The 21,654-nt window shown below is 41.9% G+C and overlaps 2 protein-coding genes and 1 pseudogene across 2 annotated transcripts in view; 2 read left to right on the top strand and 1 right to left on the bottom strand.

Moving 5' to 3' along the window:
* The window catches only part of LOC147997889 (disks large homolog 5-like), a 69,729-nt gene that overhangs the window by 10,378 nt on the left and 37,697 nt on the right, over positions 1-21,654 (top strand). The window contains exon 3 of the mRNA XM_087601483.1: positions 10,072-10,230. The gene's annotated coding sequence lies outside the window, so the exon portion shown is untranslated. The remainder of the gene's footprint in view (positions 1-10,071; positions 10,231-21,654) is intronic.
* LOC147997890 (disks large homolog 5-like) lies at positions 930-20,648 on the bottom strand. The gene is made up of 8 exons (XM_087601484.1): positions 20,557-20,648; positions 19,264-19,330; positions 6,820-6,914; positions 5,118-5,223; positions 3,892-4,051; positions 2,561-2,704; positions 1,768-1,930; positions 930-1,423 (listed from the first exon to the last, which is right to left on the bottom strand). Exons 4-8 carry the CDS (start codon positions 5,197-5,199, stop codon positions 1,394-1,396), a joined length of 579 nt encoding a protein of 192 aa, XP_087457610.1. The 5' UTR covers positions 5,200-5,223; positions 6,820-6,914; positions 19,264-19,330; positions 20,557-20,648; the 3' UTR covers positions 930-1,393.
* On the top strand, positions 12,222-12,390 carry LOC147997891 (U2 spliceosomal RNA; annotated as a pseudogene).

The raw sequence follows: 21,654 nt of genomic DNA, 5'->3' as shown, positions 1-21,654 counted from the left end.
AGAGAGGCAGACAAGCCTGGGAAACCAGAAGAGACTGCTCCCTGCACACACATCTCGGACGCCAGAGGAAAAAGCCAAAGACCATCTGGAACCCTGGTGCACTGAAGCTCCCGGAAGGGGCGGCACAGGTCTTCCTGGTTGCTGCCGCTGCAGAGAGCCCGTGGGCAGCACCCCACGAGCGAACCTGAGCCTCGGGACCACAGGTAAGACCGAATTTTCTGCTGCAAGAAAGCTGCCTGGTGAACTCAAGACACAGGCCCACAGGAACAGCTGAAGACCTGTAGAGAGGAAAAACTACACGCCAGAAAGCAGAACACTCTGTCCCCATAACTGACTGAAAGAGAGGAAAACAGGTCTACAGCACTCCTGTCACACAGGCTTATAGGACAGTCTAGCCACTGTCAGAAATAGCAGAACAAAGTTACACTAGAGATAATCTGATGGCGAGAGGCAAGCTCAGGAACCCTATTTCCCAAAATGACGTTGATGGTCATTATCTTTCTGGTTTAATACTAATGCTGTATTGTAAGAAAAACTGAGGCACATGGTTCTCCATTAGGATTATTCTATATACCTTTGTGAAAGTTGTCATTTTTTCTGCAGCTCTACAGGCATGAGTGTGTGTTACTCAATATCTGGTGCACACAGTCAATAAGGAATGTGTGTTGTAGACTGATATAGACTAGGATGAGCAGAATACATGATAGCATGGATACAGTATGTCAGTGATTACATCATAAAGTGTGTGTCCATAAAAAAAGTCACATTATCCACACAAAGACACTATCACCCTGTGTACCCCTTGGTGGCTTTGAATTCCCTATTTACCCATGCTGCCTGGACCATGCAAAGATCCATATCCAGTTGTCAGATCTAAGTCTACAGGAGTGCAAAGGACCCTTGAATAAGATGGTCTTAAGAGTCAAGAGTTACAAATCAATTTTTATTCATAAGGAATACAATTTACAAAAAACAGGCATAAAATGAACAACTAAAATGGTATAAAAATGAAAAACAGTAACAAGAATATATAACTATGAAATAACAAAAAGAAAACTTCAATGAAAATCATAACCAAAAACATTTCTTAACAGCATTTTCTTAATGAACATTTAGAAACACAGTTGTAGTGCTGTTTCTCCTCTAGGACAAGACGTCAAGGCTGTCTCCTCAGATGTCTCTCAAATGGTGTTGTCCGTATGAGAAAGGAGAAAGACCTCAACCAGACAGGCTGGCATACGGATACATAAATGTAGGGTCTCTAAACATTGAGGAAATTATCTGAGAAGAAGAATATTCACCCACAAAAAGTCTTTGACTGTGAGGATTGTGTCACAGGGAACTCCTGAGAGAGAAACTCATTCCTCAGGGGGCTGTCTTCCTGGGATCCGTCCTATTCCATGTCTCCTGCAGTTCCTGAGACCTGGGAGAAGAAGGCAGCTATTAAGACACGGATATGGTGGGGACACGCATACCAGCTCTCAAGTTGCTGCCTTCAGTCATGTGATATGTTATTCCTCTGTCACCATTTCTGGACTGCAGTTTCAAAAAGGGCAGAGAAGTATAATTGCCCATAATTCAGTTTCTGAAAAGTGGTTAATATCCCAGAATACTTGTGCATAGACAGAGCAATGAATAACTCTATCACATGAGGAGGGTGACTGATTGGGTGTGGGGACATTAGAAAGATGATAGGGGAAGCAAAGATGTATCCAATAGGCAAATGGTATTAGACATTGTTAATCTGACTCAGCTGCTTGTTCCTACCACATTTTGCTGGGTCTGGAGGTTTCTGGTCTTCTCCTGTTCGTCTTCATCCTTCGGGTTCAACTCAAACAAATATCGCTGTAACTCCTTGCACTCCTGCTTCAATGTGACCAACTTCTTCTTCATACATGCCTGGTCCATCAGGAGCCGGCTGTGCAGGTTGCTGGAAACACACTCTGCATAGTAAGATCCTGTAGCCTCTTCCTCCCATTCCAACTGCCAAATCCCACAAACTCCACCAGGACCCAGATACCCATAAAGACTTCATAGAATACATCTCCATACATGTAAGGCTGCTCCACAAACAGCAAACGGCCAATCCAGGGAAGAATAAATTGTTTCTGTGACCCAAGCACCTAACAGTCCATGTCTCTCCAAAAGAACAAGGGATCTACAACTATCCATGAAAGCCCAATGCATCGGGGCAACATCAATTAGTAGGCAGTAAAAAACCGCAAGAGGACAGTAGAACCAAGGGAGGTCATGCTAACCATGTGGTCCACACATTGAGCTTTGTTAAACCTGATATGACCCCAGAGGCCCAGGTCGGCCTAATAACACTCTGATGCCTGAATCAGTATAGTTCTATCCAGAGCCTTCTAAAGATGCATAGACACTGTGCTGAGAAGTCACAGTCTCTTATGGAACTGAAACTGAGTCCAAAAGACCCACGGCACAGTGATATTTAAACAGCAGAAGACATGGACCCAGAGCTGCAGGCTCTCCAGTCCAGAACAAAGAGAGGCAGCAATGGATATTCCACAAGTGATGGGCCCTTCTGACCAGTACTTACCGATAGAAGTTAATCTCCTTCTTGAGCTCCTGAAATTTCTCACGATGTTCAATGTTCTTTGTGTCTAAGTTGTGCAGTAATGAAATGACCTCTTTCTCCTTTATCTTCAAGTTTTCATAAAATGGATTTGGCCTGAAGTAGGGGCTGGCCCCAGGAAGATAGAACCCAATGAACATCGAGGTTTAGGACTATATGAACTCAGTCTGTGTCCTGTACTACCCCAGCCCTGGAAGGACACTTTCTGAATTCTACATATTTGGATCTTCTTCAGCTTCAGAAACTTGGAATTGTGTGCCCAGGACAACAGAAGCTAAGCACCCAGATAAAGGGTTCCCTGGCTCACTTTTTTGAATCAGGAGGGCTGGATCTGCATTCAAACCTGTTATGCTGTCAAGAGCCTAGGCCACAGAGCTTACCCAACCACACACACACACACACACAAACACACACACACACACATCCAGAAACCTCTGATTTCATTTTTCCTGTTTTGACAAGTGGAATGCTACAAGCCGAATAACTAATATTCTAGAGGCAGACAGTACACATAATTCTGGAGATAAGACCAGATATTGCCACAAACTTATAATCTGCCCAAGGCATACAAGTGTATAGACAAATGTGACCACACAGGCAAAGAACTGTACTGTTGAAAGTGGGGCTTCCAAAATAAAGCACTTACACCTCCATGAAACTATTATACAGGTATATCCTGAGGTCAAAAAACAGACCCCTAAATTCCAAGGGACAGGGGACATAGAAACATATAAAAGTTGTACATATGCATGCAGACCTGTGAACACACAGACACACAAACTGGGACACACCCACAAGAAAAGAAAAGTAAACAGACTCAGAGAATGAGAAAGAGAGACAAATATGGAAAGAGCACAATGAGAATCAGTAGAAATGTATGCACCATTACTGTCTCAGTGTTTAAGGCACACAGACAAGAAGGAACAGGCCTGAGCCTCAGGCCTTCTAGTTAAGCATGGAGATGAACAATGTGGGACCTGTTACCTAAGGGTGCTGCCATGAGATGATAGCATTCAGTCACCTTCCTAGCAAGTACAAACACTGTCCACAAACTCACAGCACCTAGAACCTTGCAAACTGCCACCTGTCAAGGGCTTTCCAATTGTACACTGGGAACTCATGCTCCAGTGACGTTATCCCTGAATTCTTCACTCAGATCACAAGTTCAGATTTTCAACAGGTGGAATCAGAGAGTCCATTTCCAAACTCACTCCTCACTAAGGGTCAGGTTCTGAATCTCCTCTCTATGGGAGATGAGGTTTAGAACAAGGTCGTTTGTTTGGAGCAATGCATACCTCTTGCTCATGGATCCACCTGTCACATAAAGGAGGCCATCTGTCAGCTCATTTCTCTCCTTAGTAGTTAGCTCCAGTTCTCTATTCAGCCTCTCCTCTTCCTCGTTGGCCTGCACCTTGTTTAGGACATTTTCAGGGGATGACGTCTGTCTGCAGGCCTCTGTAGGTAGAATAACACAAGTGAACCCACATGGGGCGAATGCATAGAGCATACACAGACCACAGTGAGGTCCAAACAGGAGAACATGCTTGGAAGCCAGTGTCACTGCAAGGAATTTGGTCTATGTGTAAGAGGCATCCTAAGTGGATCACAGTTCCCCCACTACTATATAGAGACCAAGAGATGTAAGCAGCCAGGTGTTCCCTATGCCTGCCCACACAGGCTTACAAGTACCAGAGAGATGCCTTCTCCAGGATTATTATCAGGTACGCAGGCTACAACCTGGTTTCAGGACCCTCACCCCTCTGGTTTCAGAAGTCAGATCATCAATTCAGCATCCACAATGACTTGATTGATCAGGGATACTCAGATATCCTACACTGTTACTCTCGTCCAATAACTTTGCATTAAAAATTCATGTAGGGGGAGGACATGGTCAACAGACTTATTAATTCCCCCTACTGAAATGACAAATGCCCCAGAAGTGCCAGTAGGTTACAGGCTCTTTCTCTACCTGCCCCATATAGTTGGCTACTGTAGAAAAATATCTGCCACACAGAACCTCTAATGTATGAAGGTAAGATTGGTCCCGTCAGCCAGAGGTAGTCAGAGGAGTTCTAAGAATATAAGGTCATGGCCAGGAGCACAATTCTCTCCCTCTTACTACTGTCAGATAGTCACTGAATTTAAAGAAGCAATGAAAGTGAAGTACATTGATGCCCTGTTTAATTCAGAAAAGTTATACCCTCCATGACTACTTATGGTGTTATTATATCAATTTAACATACTGAATGCACTGTAAAAGTAAAGAATAGAAGTTCACCCAATAATAGCATAGGCATTGCCATATCCTCCATGTGGTTATGGAGAAAATAATGATGTGAAAACCTTGACTTTCAGGAATTGTGATAATCATGGAATTCAATATCTGTAGAGATGTTCCAGTGGTTGTGGCCCATTGCTAAAAAGGCCAGGTGAAGGCCCCCACACTCACTCCTGACAGGAAGCTCAACATACACTGCCCAGAACTTACTCCACATTCCCCATGTCCTGTGTCCATCATTACCTTTAGGTTTCGTTTGCTTCACTCTAGACTCTTCTCTATCAACATCAACTCTCCCAAAGCGCCTGAGAAGACGGGCAAACATGCCTGTGGATATATCCTTTGGACACTAAGAGAAAAAGTAGGGAATTGGTTGTCACAACGATACTGGTGACATCACAGGGATTCCAAGGTCTCTCTAGGAGACAATAGAATGTCCACGAAGGGACGGCTGATGTCATGGATAACAGACTTTACCTCCCTGCTAATGTTCTCCCTGTACTGAGCAAAAGCTGATGTGCCCTTTTCAGGGGACTTCCCTGTGGCATAGCCACTGAGCACCACATGCTTCCAAAGCCAAATTTGGCTATAGGCTTGATTGGAAAAACCTAAGTCATTGCTATGTATCTAAATGAGTGCTTCCTCCCAAATCCCTGCACAGAAATGTTTCATCCTACCTCAAATTCTCCTCAGTCAGCAATATTACCCATTAAAGATTACTGAGAAATCACACCAGTTCCTATAAGTAGCCAAAGAGGTCTCCTGTCTCATGATGTGCAGGTGCATGAAATCACACCCAGAAATAGCCTGTAGGGTAGGTTGCAATGTGGGTGTGTGTTATAGGTACAACCTGAAGCTTTGTGCTTAACATTTGACAGTTGCCACCAGATTCCTTAGGAGAAAGAATTGCATTCATTATGGTCCTGGCAACAATGTGGTGATCTGTTAGCAGAGGAAACTGAAATATTGGATCCACCAGTGAATGCACCCTCAGGCTGAGTGTGGGGCTCTCCTCTTTGCACTTAAGTTACCAAAGTAGGATTGCTTACAGGCCTCTCTAAGCTATAACGTGTGATTTCATCTGAAAAATAAAATAGTCAGCAAATGTGGGGGGGGGGGGATGCAGCCAAAGGAGTTGGACAAGCCTAGAGATATAACTCAGTGGACAGAGTAAGAAACAAGCATCTTCACTCCTGTTTCATGGATCACCCTACAAAACACAAAAGCATCTATCCTACTAAAAAAAAAAAAAAACAGTTATTTTAATGAATGCATACACTAATACTGTTTACAGTATTAGTGGCAAAGCTCAGATTTTGGGGGCAGATCCATGACTTGAACTATCTTCCTGACAACATATAAAGCAATAAATAAATAAATAATAAATAAATAAATAAATAAATAAGAAAAAAACACAAAAATAAAAAACACAAAAAGCACAAGCCTCTCATGTGAAGTTACAGAAGAGTGATCCAGTGGTCACTTCTGACCAGGCCATTTTAGCTATGACAGTGCATAGTGACCCTTAATTTGATGGGTCCTATATAAAGCTTTGTGCAATATTGTCATTTTAACAAACCTCATCCAGAACATACATAACGACACAGGATATGATTGCCATGTCCTTGCTGTGTATCAAGTTATTTTTCTGTGTCCTTGATTGTCAGGCATATTACAGCAACAATCTGAGATGGCTGGTAGACTTGGAAGAAAGTGGATATGAAAGATCTCTGTTAGATATCAGTACAGCCATTTCTTAAGCATGAGAATCTTTTAAGCTGGCCCTCGTTTAGCCCCTAGACGTTAGACAATAGACCAGAAAGTACAGAAAGCACATTCCCACCCACTCTCTAGGAAGCTGCCCGACCATAAGAACAGAGGGTATAGAACATATTTACTGCAGGGCAATTACAAGACAGGAAACATCTCTGGGAAGCTGACTGACCACTATAGAAGTGCGATATCCTTGGTACTGAATGCAGCTGTGCTATAGGCTGACATCGCTATAGCCTTGTCCTGGGAACTCCAGAAGGGAAACACCTGCCAAGACAGATATCCTTGGTCCTTGTCCTGGGAACCCCAGGATAAGAAAATATATATCAAGTCAGACGTCCTTCCTACTGAAATAGCTACATTGATGTGGTTACGGCCTTATCCCAGGACGAGAAACATCTGCCTAGGTATTCTTGGCACCGAAATAGCTGAGCTAATGAAACTGTGTGATCGTAAATGACTGTTTAAACTGTACATTTCTGTTGTTCGAGGCTCCTCACATCCCTCCTGCGTGTGGACCATGTCGAGCCCCAGTGCATTGGTATCCCAAAGTAAACCTCTTGTTTTTACATCAAGACTGAGTCCTGTGTGTTCATGGGGTGGTGATTGTCCTCAGGACTGGAGCGAGAGTCTCCTCTGTCTGAGGGTCTTTCAGATAAAGCTATAGTTGTGGGTTACACACCTCAGCTCTCATTGGCTAATGCTGTCCTCACAGTCCTTGGAGGCCCCTTTGTAAGACTACCTGTTGGAAAGTAGAAGCAGCTTTATTTGAGCTCAAAGTGAACCTGACGAGCAGCGTAGAGAACAAGATGGGGTAATTGAGAACCTGTCTAAAACCAGCACAGAAACCCACCCTTCAGTCAAAGTATTATCTACCAATTCTTGAATTTTTACCATTCTCTGCCAAACAGTCTTTCATTCAGGAAAGGTAGAAAAAAAACTGGAAATGATCTTTGTATTCTAAGGACCTTGATCTGTCTTTCCTTAGGTCCACGTTAAGAACAAATGAAATGGGTATCACCATCTGAACAACTTAGTATCACCTACTCAGCATTTCTAGCCTAATACTGTGCCTATGGCAATCTCAAGCTTCCCTGAGTGTTGCTGCCCCAGCAAGAAGAATGAAGAACTGAGGTCAAACCCCAGTGAACCTTTCATGGGTTAGAAGAAAGCCATCAGAGATACTGCACTTCTTTGTCCTTAGATTAAATCAAGATGATACAACGTGAATCTATTGGGCTATTCAACTATACATCTTCCTCACAAACCCACCTATCTGAGTTCATTGCTTGGCAGAATTCATGCCCCACCATCCTAGATATTTCTTGATTCATTGCTGCCAAGGGCCAGGTTTCCTGAGTTTTGTTTTTTATAGAATTGGGTGTAGTCAATCATAGTTGCCCTCTGTAAGAAATGACAAATATCTATAATAACTGACCACACTGTACTTGTGTATACAAGTACAGTAGTGGAAAATTCAGCATAACTGAGGAGTGGGAAATCACCACTGTGTCCTGGCCTTTCTCTGCCCATATCACAGCTCACAGGCGGCTGGGGCAAACCTTGAGTTCCTCTGTAGAAACAGAGTGAGGTTGAATGGACACTGAGCAGGCAGAGCAACACAGCTGAGGCAACTCAATTCCAGCAACAAATGCATTATTTGTTTCCCATCTTAACAGCTCCTTTTGAGGACTTGTCCCCACACCTAGCTTAAACACAGCATTTTCATACATGCCCGCCTGCTATTTCATATTGTTGCTGTAATATGCCTCCACATCATAGATTTCAAAAAAATATATACCTAACACTGAGAAGGGTGATGCTTGTCAACAGCTAGTGCGTTGGGGGCCCAGGTACGGTCACAAATAACCAGGACACAGGGGATGCAGAGCAAAGGCAGATGCAACTGCATGCAGCTACAAGCTTATTAACCCTTATATAGGCATGAATATGCATTACCTCACATTCCCTTTTGGCAAGATATAATAAGGTCGTTATTCCCATGATACCAGGAACGACTGAGGCAAGACTAGGCAAAGAAGTGAGAGTAAGCTAAGGCTTCTCCTTAAAATATCTGTATAGCAAATCACCCCTCTTCTAGTATCACAATCTACTTGTCATAACCCAGAGAGCATGAGAGCTGCTTCCACAAAAAACAGACACAGTACAGCATAGTGTAAGGTAAAGTGAGAAAAACATTTCCTTCTCAAGGGCAGCGTTCCAGCCCCTGCTTGCATCTCTCAGCCATCTTTCCTTGATCCTGTCTGGGAAGTGTATCTCAGTGACTCCACAATTTCTCTCTTTGTCCTTTTGTTTTAAAAGTAACACTTTCTATAACATAGCTAATTGTCCTTGAAGGGGTTTAATCATGCAAAAAAAAAGCAATATAATATATAATGTATGCAACCTTTAATGAGTGTATCTATTTTCTTAGGGGTATTATTCAGATACCTTCCCAGATCTGGATTTAACTTTGGTAATTGTTATCTGTCTACAAAATCAACAATATCGAATAAATATTCCAGTTTTCTGGCGTAAAGTCCTGGGGAGTAAGAACTAATGATTTTGGAATTTGCTCGGTGTCTATTGTTATGTCCCTCATTTCATTTCTGATTTTTAATTCATGTATTGTCTCTCTTGTGCATTGTTAGTTTGAGGAAGGGGTTGTCTCTCTTGTGGATCTTCTCAAAAAAAAAAAAAGAGGAAGAAAAGAAAAAGACAGCTCTTGCTTTCCTTGACTTTGTATTTTTCTCTTTGTTTCTAAAGGCTTGATTTCAACCCTGAGTTTACTCCTTTCATCAGATCCTACCAGACTCTCTATGGGATGAGGCTTTGCCTCACTTGGTAACAGCAGCATGGAAAAAATGAAGCTTCTGCTGATCTCTGTTGTGGTGTTGCACATCACAATCTCACCGAAAACCATGCATAGCCTGGTTTTAGGCTCTATTAAAGCAGCCCAGTATTTCAGTGTTACCTGCAAGGTGCCATGGAACGGTAGTAACATAATTCTGCATGCACATCGACAGGTTTCTCCACGGTCTTCTGGGTCATTTGATAATAATTTATAGTGAGTTCATGGATGAACACACACACACACACACACACACACACACACACACTTTACTTACATGGTGCATATTCTTTGCACACCAAAAAGAAAGTGAGAATTACTGAAAATGCACCAATAGTGCAATCGATGGAGGGAGCTGTGGGGAAGCTGGGGCTTAGAGTTACTTAAAAGACCGATGCAGATTCTCCTTCTATTGGAGGAGAAACTTGATAGACAATGTGGTTCTTTATTTTCTTTCTCTAGAGCACACAGGACTAGGGTGGCAGCTAGGGCTTTGAGCATGTTTGGCAAGTACTGTAGCACTGAATTAAATCCTAGGGCTGGAACCCTATTAATCATCTACAACAATTACAGGGCAGGCTGGATGACGACACTCAGCTGACAATGTGGACATCTCAACACAGTCACTGGACAATGGCTGACACACTTGTCTGAAGACTGGAAATGTTTCTCGATCTTGGAGAGGAAAGAAGGACCCTCCAACTACACAGTCCTCTAAGGAAGTTTATTCAGGTGAGGGATGACAGGGACTGTTTTGTCTCATGTCACGCATGTCAGTAGAAAATATCCTAGGTATTGGATGCCGCTGTTAGCATTAACAGAACAAAGCCCATAGTGTTGGGAAGGATAATAAATTATGAGTAGGATTAGAAAACCCCAAGCCTCTTCCAGGTTCTAGGAGAGCAAAAAAAAAAAAAAAAAAATACCACGAAATACAGCATTAATGTGATAGTTTGGTTAAATCTAGTTACTAGTTTCTATTGTGATACCTATTGTCAGTGCCTGTGCCAACAGTGTGTGAATATCAGGTGTAGGTTTGTGGAGTTGAAAGAAAACACTTACACGGGTCACCCCTTTTTAGCGAGTGCCACCAAGGCTTTACTGAGATCTCCTTATATACCAAAGGCAAAAGCCGTGGAAAATCAACAAGGCAGGTGAAAATCCCCAAACAGGAAAATAGGACAAGTCTGTGTGGTGAAAGTTCCAGCCCAATCAGGGGCATAAACAGCTTCTTAAAAACAAGAAGCAGGAAAGCTCAGTGGGGAGGAAGGGTGCCATGGAAAATCCCAGCCCCAAATCAGGGGCTAAGAGCAGCTGTCAAAGGTGTAAACAATTTCTTCCTATAGCAGGCTGAAAGGCTCAGTGAGGGGGGAGGGAAACACCAAGGTAGGGCCCAACAGGAGCCTTCAATGGTGGCTCTAATGTTTCACTTTCCTATGCCAACTGGCTTCCACACTGTTTCTAGCACCATAATGATTTCAAGTCTTCCTCCTAAGGAATTTTGTGGCAACCGTTGAATGCTAAGCACAAGGCTTCATGAGTGTTCCCCTAACACACACCCACATTGCAACCTTCCATGCAGGCTATTTCTTGATGTGATTTCAAGCACCTGTACATAATAAGACAGGAGAACATTTTGAGTGCATATTCAAACTGGTATTATTTCTCAGGAATTTTTAATGGCTAATATTGGTGAAGAAGGATAATTTGAGTTAGGATGAGACATTTTTGGGCAGGATTTGGAAGGAAACATTCATTTAGATGCATAAGAATTACTAAGGTTTTTATAATCAAGCCTAGAGGAAAATTTGGCTTTGGAAGAAGGAGATGCTCAGTGGCTCTGCCCCGGGAAAGTCTCCTGGAAAGGCCACCTCAGCTTATGCTCAGTACAGGGAGAACATTAGCAGGGAGGCAAAGTCTGCTCCCCATGACATCTGCTGTCCCTTCTTGGACATTCTATTGTCTCCTACAGAGTACTTGGCGTCCTCTGTCACCAATGTTGTAGTGACAACCAGTGCCCTAGTTTCTCTCAGTCCGAGTCTGGCAGATACATCCTAAGACATGTTTTCCAGTCTTAGAAGTGTTTTGGGAGGGGCGAATGTCAATTGTGGAGAGACTAGGGTGAAGGAGTCTGACCTTTCGTCTCACAGAAATGATGGACAAAGAAAGTGGTTCTGGGGAATGTGGAGTAAGTTCTGGGCAGTGTCTTTTGAGCTTTCTGTGGAGGTGGGGTGGGGGGAGGGATGGTGGGGGTCCTGCAAGCTTAAGCTGACCTTTCTAGCAATTGGCCACAACAACTGGAGCATCTGCAAAGGAATTGAATTTCCATGAATATCACAATTCCTGAAAGTCATGGATTTCAGAACATTAATTTTCCCATCCCCAAAGAAAGGATATGGTAAGGCCAATGCTACTATTCTGTGAACTTCTGGCCTTTACTTTTAAAGTTGATTTGTGGCTTGTTTTTTGTTTGTTTATTTATTTATTTAGTTGGTAATATTATTTATTGCCAAAGTCAAACATCTGGGTTACATCCTGGGACCCACATGACAGAAGGAGAGAAATGGCTCCTGAAAGTTGTTTGGTCATGTGCTGCACACACACATACACACACACACACACACACACACACACACACACATACACACACACACAGACAGACACTCATACTCATACTCTCACTCATACACACACAAACTTTAAAGCAATAGTAATTTTTCTTAATAGCTTCTCGGCCTTTTGGCTAAGATCAAGTGTAGTAATTTTTCTTAGAGTCTGATATAATTGGTTCTAATACAAAGACAGCCTGAGTGTAGTTACTATATAATTAAATAGTACTCATGCTCTCAGGCAAAGAGTTTAAAGTTTATAGGTACCTAATAAACTCGCATTGGGACATATAAAGAACATTTAAATGTTCAGCAGAAATACAAAGAACAACTAATTTAATTTGTTAAAAGTGAAAGCTTATACAATTCTGAAGGTTTTTATGCTGGTTTTATTATACATGTAACTATGAAAAGAAAACATACATACTTGATCAATGAAATGAGGAAGAGTGATTTAATGAACAGAAAAGTGGATGGTACTTCAAAATTTCCATGATTACATATTATCTATTTAATTCCCTCCACAATAGCAAGAAACGGACATTATTATTTATGCGACATTACAGATACATAAACCGAGAAAATATTGTTTGGCCTGATTTTCTGAGCTTTTTAAAGGTTTAGTTAATTGACAGAGCTGTGCTTTAAAATTAGGGTCCATATTCTTCTGTTTTAAATGTGTGACACTTTTCTCTTTTTTTCTCCATCTTTATTAAATTGGGTATTTCTTATTTACATTTCAATTGTTATTACCTTTCTGGGTTTCCAGGCAAACATCCCCCTAACCCCTCCCCCTCCCCTTCTCTATTGGTGTCCCCTCCCCATCCTCCTCCCATTGCCACCCTCCCCCCCCAACAAGCCCCTTCACTGGGGGTTCACTCTTGGCAGGACCAAGGGCTTCCCTTTTATTTCTAGTGGGTGCTGCTCTCCCTGCTCCGTGGGAAGTGGATGGGGGGAAGGCCCGGGCCTGAGGTGAGTTGGAACTGGGGTAGAAAGGCATAGGGCCTCCTAGGTGAGAATGCCAAACCACCACTGCTGCTGCAGCCACCATGGAGAAGCCCTTGTTCCTGCTGCAGGGAGGAGAGTCTGGTGGCCACAAGATGGCTGAAGGGGAGCTGAGAGTGGACAGCTTCATCACCCGCCTGCTGGAGGTATGAGGATATCGTCCGGAAAAAATTGTGCAGATGACTGGAGCAGAAGTCCGAGGGCTGTGTATCACGTCTCGTGAAATCTTTCTTAGCCAGCCAACAGCTGTGAACACAGGTTTCTTTTGGAGAGCAGGCCTGTGCAGGCCCAGAACCTAGGTGGGACAGTTCAAGCTACCCTTTTTCCATGGCCAATCTCAGATCATATTCAGAAAGTATTTCTTGGGCTAAAGAGAAGGCTTAGTGGTTAAGAGCACTGACAGCTCTTCCAGAGGTCCTGAGTTCAAATCCCAGCAACCACATGGTGGCTCACAACCATCTGTAATGAGATAGGATGCCCTCTTCTGGTGTGTCTGAAGACAATCACGGTGTACTTGTATATAATAAATAAATAAATAAATAAATCTTTAAAAAAAAAGAGTATTTCTTCCAGGTGATGGATTTCCAATTTATGGAATTGAACTAACTTACTGATGGTGGAAGTGACACAGAGAGTTAAAGTACAGAAGGAATAATCCAGAATATCCACCAACAGTTGCTGTCACACCAGGACTTTTAAAAGCTCAGCTGCTAGAGAAGCAATGTAGTCTTTGGTTATTCTCAAGCTTAGGTCTTCTAGTCATTATAAGCTGACCATGACGCAAAAAGAGTCATCTATATCAAAATAGAGAATAGTAACTAGATTCACACCACACTATCACATTACTACTGTATTTGAGGTTCTCAGTTAATATCCAAGAACCTGGAAGAGGCCAGGGCCTTGCTACACATACTCATAATTTATGTCCCCATTGTCAGCTGAGATTCTTCATGCAGCCTGGGGTCAAGGAGGTCATCCCACAAAGCACAAAACACCCATCTCAGGTAAATATGTATGGTTTATTGAATCCAAAACATCCATGAATTTCAGGACACAATTAAATGTTGAAACCTAAGGATAATAGATATAGAAGAGAATTAAGATTTCTAGTTCATAGATCCAGTAAACACATTCAACAAATCATAGCAGCAAACTTCCATAAGGTAAAGAAAGAAAAGGCCATAAAGGTACAACAAGCCTACAGGACATCAAACTAATTGTACCAGAAAAATTCCTCCATTCACATAATAATTAAAACGCTAAATGCACAGATCAAGAAAGAACATTAAAAGGGGTAAGGTATAAATATCTAGTAACAAATAAATTCAGACGTATCTGAATTACACCAGACTTCTCAACAGAGATTCTAAAAGTCAGAAAATCTTGGGCAGATGTAATGCAGACACAGGCTCCTATATCCAGCATAATCCTCAATCACCATAAAAGGAGGAACCAGGATATTTATGACAAAACCAAATTTAAACAATTCTTTTCTGTAAGAAAGCACAACTGAGGCTAATAGGAGGAAAACTCCAAGACAATGAACTAAACTATACCCAAGAAAAACCAAGAAATTAATCTTCTCTCAATAATTTAAAAAAAGAGAAGCACACAAACATAATTTCACCTATAACCAGAAAAAGAAGAGAAAGCAGCAATCATTGGCTTTAATATCTGACCAGATCCTCTTTCCCTAATCCCCAAGCTCCCAGGGGCCAAACTGCCAGCCAATGTGTATGCAAGGATGCTCTATAGTTCAAGGTGAGGCCTGTTGCCCACCAAAGGCAGATCCTAGAGGTGTGAGGTGGGAATGGATATGTGTGGGTGGGGGAGCACTGTCACATAGGCAAAGCTGAGCAGAAATGGGATGTAAATTTGAAGAGGGGAGTCTGGAAAGCAGGACAACAGTTGAAATGTAAATAAATAAAATAACCGATTAATAATAATAGCCAAAAATAAAATAACAAGTAAAAAGGTAAATGAAAATTAAACCAAACCAACCAAACAAACAAACAAAAATCCCTGTAGTGTATTGGTCTAATTCTGCTTGTATTTTAATGCTAATTTGTGGAACTCAGGACTGGTTAACCCCAAATAACTGACCCTGATCCAGTTAACTGTGATTATAAAGAAGCTAACAGCCAACAGCTGCACAGCAGAGAGATGGGGGAGGTGAGCTTTGAGGGCTTTGCTAGAGAAGATCATGAGGAGGGAAGAAGGAAGAAGAAGCTGCCATAGAATAAAGGAAGAACGTGTGATGGAGAGGAGAGAGGAAGAGGACAGCAGCCATGGTTAAGGGAGAGGAGATCCTGGTCCTGAGGGCTGTCCAAGTGGAACAAAGAGCAGCCAAGATGCTACACAGCCTGTAAGAGTTAGCGTTATTGTTTGGAAAGTAGATCTGATACCATGGAGGGCAGGCAGCTGCCCAGCTACTGTGCTGACTAATGCACACTAAAATAAATTTAACACAATATGTATAACCAGTAAGACAGCTCTCTAGAGGATCCTAAAAGGAATACTTTAGTTTGAAGGGAAGGACAAAATACCAGAGAACACGGGATAAATTAATAAAACTAGGAAAGTTAATCAAAGAAGACTGGGAAAACCACAAAAATTAACAAAATGACAAAATTTAATACATAGGTTTAAATAATAATTACATATCACTAAACTCAATATCTAGGGTGGTGGGGCATGAATTCTGCCATGGTCTGAACTCAGAAAGGTGGGGTGGGAGAAACATATCTGGTTAAATAGTCCACCCACATTGTGTCAATGTGATTTAATCTAAGGACAAAGAAGTGGAGCATCTCTCACGGCTTTCTTCTAACCCCTTGAAAGGATCACTGGGGTGTGGCCTCAGTACTTCATACTTCTTGCTAGGTCAGGGAAACTCAGGGAAGCTTGAGATTGTCATAGCACAGCATTAGGCTAGATATACTGAGTAGATGATACTAAGTTGTTCAGATGGTGATATCCATTTGCATGTGTTCTTAATGTGGACCTAAGGAAAGAGAGATCAAGGTCCTTAGAATAGAAGGAACATTCCCAGTCCTTTTCTACCATTCCAGACTGAAAGGCTGGTAGGGAGAAAGTGGTAAATAATAAAGAATTAATAGATGATGCTTTGAATGAAGGGTTGGTTTTTGTGCTGGTTTTAGACAGGGTCTCACGTATCCATGTTGCCCTCTCCCTGGCTGGCCCGGTTCACTTTGAAGTCAGTGCTTCCATTTCCAATAGACAGTCTTACAAGAGGGGCCTCCGAGGTCTCTGAGGACAGCATTAGCCATTGACAGTTGAGGTGTGCAACCCACAACTATAGTTTTAGCCACTTTGTTCCATGTCTACCAGCTATTTCAGATTGTTGCTGTTCTATGCCTGACAATCAAGGACACAGAAAAATAACCTGATAGAGAGCAAGGACATGGTGATCACATCCTTGCCTCTGCTGTATGTTCTGGATGAGGTTTGTTAAAATTCCAATATTGCAAAAAGCTTTATATAGGGGCCATCACATTAAGGGTCACTGTGCAGTGTTTCATCTAAAATGGCCTAATCAGAACTGACCGCCAGACAACACTTCCTGCGAAGTTCCTATGAGAAGCTTAAGTTTTTTGTGTTTTTTCTTCTTCCTTCCTTTCTTTCTTTCCTTCTTTCTTTCTTTCTTTCTTTCTTTCTTTCTTTCTTTCTTTCTTTCTTTCTTTCTTTCGCTTTATAGGTTTAGAGGAATGTATTTTGGGCCACGGATCTGCCCATAGTATCTTAGCTATGGATGTGATCAATCAGTGTTAGTGTATGCATTCAATAAAATGTCCATTTTTGACTAAGGTAGATGCTTCTGTGTTTTGTGGGGTGACCCATTGTCAATGTGTAGTGAGTTGGGGCCCTGGGTATGGTCGCATACCCCCAGGACACAGGGGGTGCAGAGCAAAGGCAGAAGAAACTGCACGCAGTTGCAAGCTTTATTAATCCTTATTAAGCTAAGAATATGCATTACTACAATTTTCATTGTGTCAAGATACCATAAGATTATTATTCCCAGGATACCAGGAACAATGAGGGAAGATTAAACAAAGAAAGACGAATAAACGAAAGCTTCTCCTAAAGTTATTCATATAACGAATAACCTCTCTTATTATAATCAAAATATACTCACCATTACCAAGAGAGCGTTAGAACCACTTCCACAGAAACGGGACACAGCAGAACATAATTTAAGGCCAAGTGAGAAAAACATTTTCTTTTCCAGGGCGGCATTCCAGACCCTACTTGAATCTGTCACCAGGCCTTTCTTGACCCTGCCTGGGAGCTGCATCTCTATGTCTTAACAATTCCTTCTTTTTTCTTTTGTTTTAAAGTAACACTTTACATAACATAGCTAAAGGTCCTTGTAGGGGTTTAGTCATGTAAAAATAAAGCAACATAATACATAATGTACATAAGATTATGGCAAAACTAGCTCCTCCCATGCTATGGAAAATCCTTTGAAGCCAAGCCTTGGGATCTAATCCTGTCAATTGATCAGCCAATAATTTCGCTATTTCCATAGGGGTAGTATCTTCTAGCTGTTTACCAAAAGACATTCGAACATCATATTTCAAGGCATTAATTACTTTTGAAGCACTTTCATTACCCTCTAAATAGGCTTGAATTAACTTCCAATCATGTTCTGTGTCATTATCCATATATTTACTAACACAAAATTGGTAGGATTTCATCATGATAAGCAATATAAACCCGATAACTGGCATTGGCTGCAGCAGAAGAAACCATGAGTAAAACACACATTGCTGAGAATAAGTGCTCAGCAGTAAAGGACTTTCCTGAAGGAGACAAAATTATTCCTTTCAGTGCTTAATCGCTTCACCTGACCCCACCTAGGTAATAGGGTTGTCACTGCACGGATCCTTATCCATTGTTGTTTGTGGACACTAAGAGAAGCCAGGGCCTCAGTAATGGAGGACACCTCCTCATCTCCTGAGAACATCAATCAGGAGAAAATGTAGCTGGTTTAACTGGATTCCTTTGAGGGTAGGGAGCAGTTCTTATTATTCTGTGCTTGGATCCATCTCCCGGGTAACCAGAATAGTCTCCCATCCTGTAATGAGACAAAACCCTCTCCCCTACATACAATGATGTCCCTTCCTGTCATTCAGCATCCCGGGCAATTTTTATCCATACTGTCTGTTCCATGCCTTCTGGGGGTAAGTTCAACAAAGTGTCTATCTGCTCTTGATATAACTTCACCTTGTGGTAAATTAAGAAAATTAATAACGTATAATGCTTGTGCCATATAGCTCTGGGACTGCTCTGCAAACTCCATTCAGGTTGCATAAGGCCATCTCTTTTCCCCCATTTTAATTTTATAATTTGTCATTTCAGGGTATGGTGAATTCTTTCAACAAAAGCTTGTCCTTGTGTATTGTGTTCTGTACCAGTAATATGTACAATATGATACCGTTGACAAAATTGTTTATATTGATAAGAAATATATGTTGGTCCATTATCAATTTTAATTTTAGAAGGCAGTCCCATAACAGCAGAAGTTTCCAATAGATGCTGTATAACATGAGCAGTGCGTACTCCTGGCAATGGTGTAGCCCACACAAATTTTGAAAAATTATCTATGCTTACATCTATATGTGAAAGGCGACCAAACTCAGAAATATGGGTTTTATCGATCTGACACGATGTATTAAGTTGCATCCTTCTGGGATTAATTTGAGATGGAACACATTTTATACGTGAAGACTGACACATAGGACAATTAGCAATAATTTGTTTGGCTTGAGAATAGGGAAGCTTATATTTAATATGTAAATATCCTGTATTGGCATGATTATGACTGTGTTCTTCTGGGGTAGCAAATGCCACTAATTGATCTACCATATGATTGCCAAGTGTTAAAGATTCTGGAAATTTTGAATGTGATCTAGTATGTGTAATGAATATTCTAGAGTTTCATAATAACAATAGTCCTTTAATATGTGAGAATAACATTTAATATAGGCTTAGATGTAGAAACAACAGCAGTCGCAATATTCTGTACTACTCCTACAACATAAGCGGACTCAGCTATAATATTTTTACGTCATGAGTAAAATCCTGGAATACATTAATTACCGCTAATAATTCATTTTGTTGTACTGACCCAAAAGAAGATTCTTGTCCCCAAAATTAATCTTTGGTCCAATAAGCCATCTTGGTGTTAGAGCCATCTGTAAACACAGTAAAGGCTGATGGTAATGGATCAACAGAAATTAGTGTATTTATCAATTTTTTTTTGTTTTTTAAAGCAATCCCACAATTTACTATGGGGAGGATGAAATTCAATATTTCCAGTGTAAGAAATCATGGCTAATTGAAAAACCTCAGACATCTGCATTAAATATTCCCCTTTATCTTTGCTTAATGGGAAAACAATAGCAGCACAATCATATCCCCACAGAGTAACAGGTCTTTGTATGCCTTGCTGAATAATTAAAGAAATTTGTTCCTCATAATTTGTTAATGTTTGGTTAAAGTTTTATTTAATATATATCCATTCTAAAGGCAACTCATCCTGAGCGAAAGTGCCTGTAGGATATTCAAGAGTATTTAAACATATAATTTAATAACTCTATCTGGATCAATATGTGCCAACTATCCATCTTTCCATTTTCAGAAAAGATACCCTTGCATGCCTTCATATAAGCATTAATATCCCCAGCCTCCTTTATAAGTAATAACGCTCTCCTGTACTCTTCATTAGCATTTTCAAAAGCAAGCATTTGCAGCAGTTGTCCTCCAGCTTCCTCTCCTACCACTGTTCTTTCCAATGTTAATTTTAATAGACATAAAAACTTAATATATGGTTCATAGAAAGCTACTACCTTTTTCAACCAACCAGTATCATCCTTTATAATAAGTCGGTTGGGCCACACCTTGAATCGATGCTGGCCTAATTATAGGAAAAGAAAAAGCAGGTGAATTCGTCATTATCATCGTGTGAATCTAATGGTCAACATGCCATCCTCAGGAAACGACTTAGAAAAACCTGCTTCAGGCAGTGGTGCAGAGGGCAAAACTTTTACTTTCGTTTTGTCTTAATGAAGCTGTAGCTTCTTGTTCTGTATTCGTTATTACCCTGTCTGCATTCATGGCCTTGAACACAGTAAAAATTACAGCCCAAAGAGACCAGAAATTGGAATCTTTTTGCCCTGCCTGACAGCCTTTTTCTCCTTAACTTTCACTTTGACCCAGATATCAGAATCCCTGGAACCCTCATAAGGGAACCAAGGAGTGTACTCTTGCTGTCTCTAAACACTTTTCTAAACCAGACTGATAGACATGAATTCCCTGCACTCTTAAAGATGCTTAAGCATAGCGAGATGAAGAGAAGATTTATCTTGTCCCATTTCCTTGTAATAAAATGTACTTACCTTATCTGACTGTCCAGACTTACCTTCAGGGACCCTGTTCCAGTGCCATAGGTCGACGTCTAGGGTGTTGGGAGCCCTGCGTCCGGTCGCATTCCTTTCTGTGTTTCCTGATGCTCAGTGGCCATGCCACTCCAGCATGCTTTGAAATGAACCAGTCCGCAACCACCACCACCACCACCACCACCACCACCACCACCAGCACCACCACCACCACCACCACCAGCACCACCACCAATTTGGTTTTGTAAATAAAGTTTTATTGACATCGCCATACTCAGCATTTACATCCTGTTCAGTGCTGCTTCTGGCTGCAGCTGCAGGGCTTAGGAACCACAGAGCCCTTTAAGCTCCCAGAGCTGAGAGCATTGACCTTTTGCCTTGTTTGTGAAAGAGGTGACTGACCCCTGTGCTCGAGGTTGCCTTTCCGTGCCCCTTAACCCATAGCATAGGTCTCTGTGCCATCCTCTCCCTTTGCTATGGTGTGCACTTCCTGGTACATTTCCATTAGCTCTTGACATTTCCAGAGCATTGGGTCTTGCATATTGAATTTGCATGGCACCAGGAATAGACCTGATGGCAGGGTGTGGGACACTCCCTATGGGGACCCTGCCCAGGGGCATAGGCTTACTTTTCCAGTCAACTCCCTGAACAGTGAGCCTTTGTGGGACAAGGTACTTCACGACATGACTTGACCTCTCTGCAGTGCACCCAATCCCTGCTTGGCTCAGATGTCCCCCAGAGAGGTTGTGTGAGTGTCCCCAGTAGAGGCAGCACTCTGTGTGGTGGCATTGACATGGCATCCAGGAAAGTCAAAACCAGAGGGACATGTCGGGCAGTTGGAAGCAGATGTCTGCGTCCATGGAGAGAAGGATGGACTAGACACTCCTACAGGGGGTGAGCTGAGAAGCACTTCCTTGGCTTTTTCACAGCCGTGTAGGCTGCATGCCATGCTGTGTACCCATGCTGTGCTGAAGCCCCAGACTTTGAGTCTCCCACAGCTGCTGTGTCCTGGGGCCATGGTAGGATTAAGCAGACTTCAGCAGGAGAAAGGTGAAAACCCTGGTTGCAGGGTGGGGATGGCACAGTCATAACACTCCTGCACATGAGGCCCCTGACTTAGA

This window comes from Rattus norvegicus, unplaced genomic scaffold, assembly GCF_021556685.1.
Source record: "Rattus norvegicus strain SHRSP/BbbUtx unplaced genomic scaffold, alternate assembly SHRSP_T2T haplotype2-0000026, whole genome shotgun sequence".
Lineage (NCBI taxonomy): Eukaryota > Metazoa > Chordata > Mammalia > Rodentia > Muridae > Rattus > Rattus norvegicus.
Note: the sequence above shows the minus strand (reverse complement) of the source record. Positions and strands in the feature narration are given on the sequence as shown.

Coding starts and splice junctions, on each gene's coding strand:
- LOC147997890 (XM_087601484.1), bottom strand. CDS start 5,199: ATGTTTGCCCGTCTTCTCAGGCGCTTTGGGAGAGTTGATGTTGATAGA. Junction 4,052..5,117: donor GAAGCAAACGAAACCTAAAG/GTAATGATGGAC, acceptor TTCTACCTACAG/AGGCCTGCAGACAGACGTCA. Junction 2,705..3,891: donor GGTGGATCCATGAGCAAGAG/GTATGCATTGCT, acceptor TCCTGGGGCCAG/CCCCTACTTCAGGCCAAATC.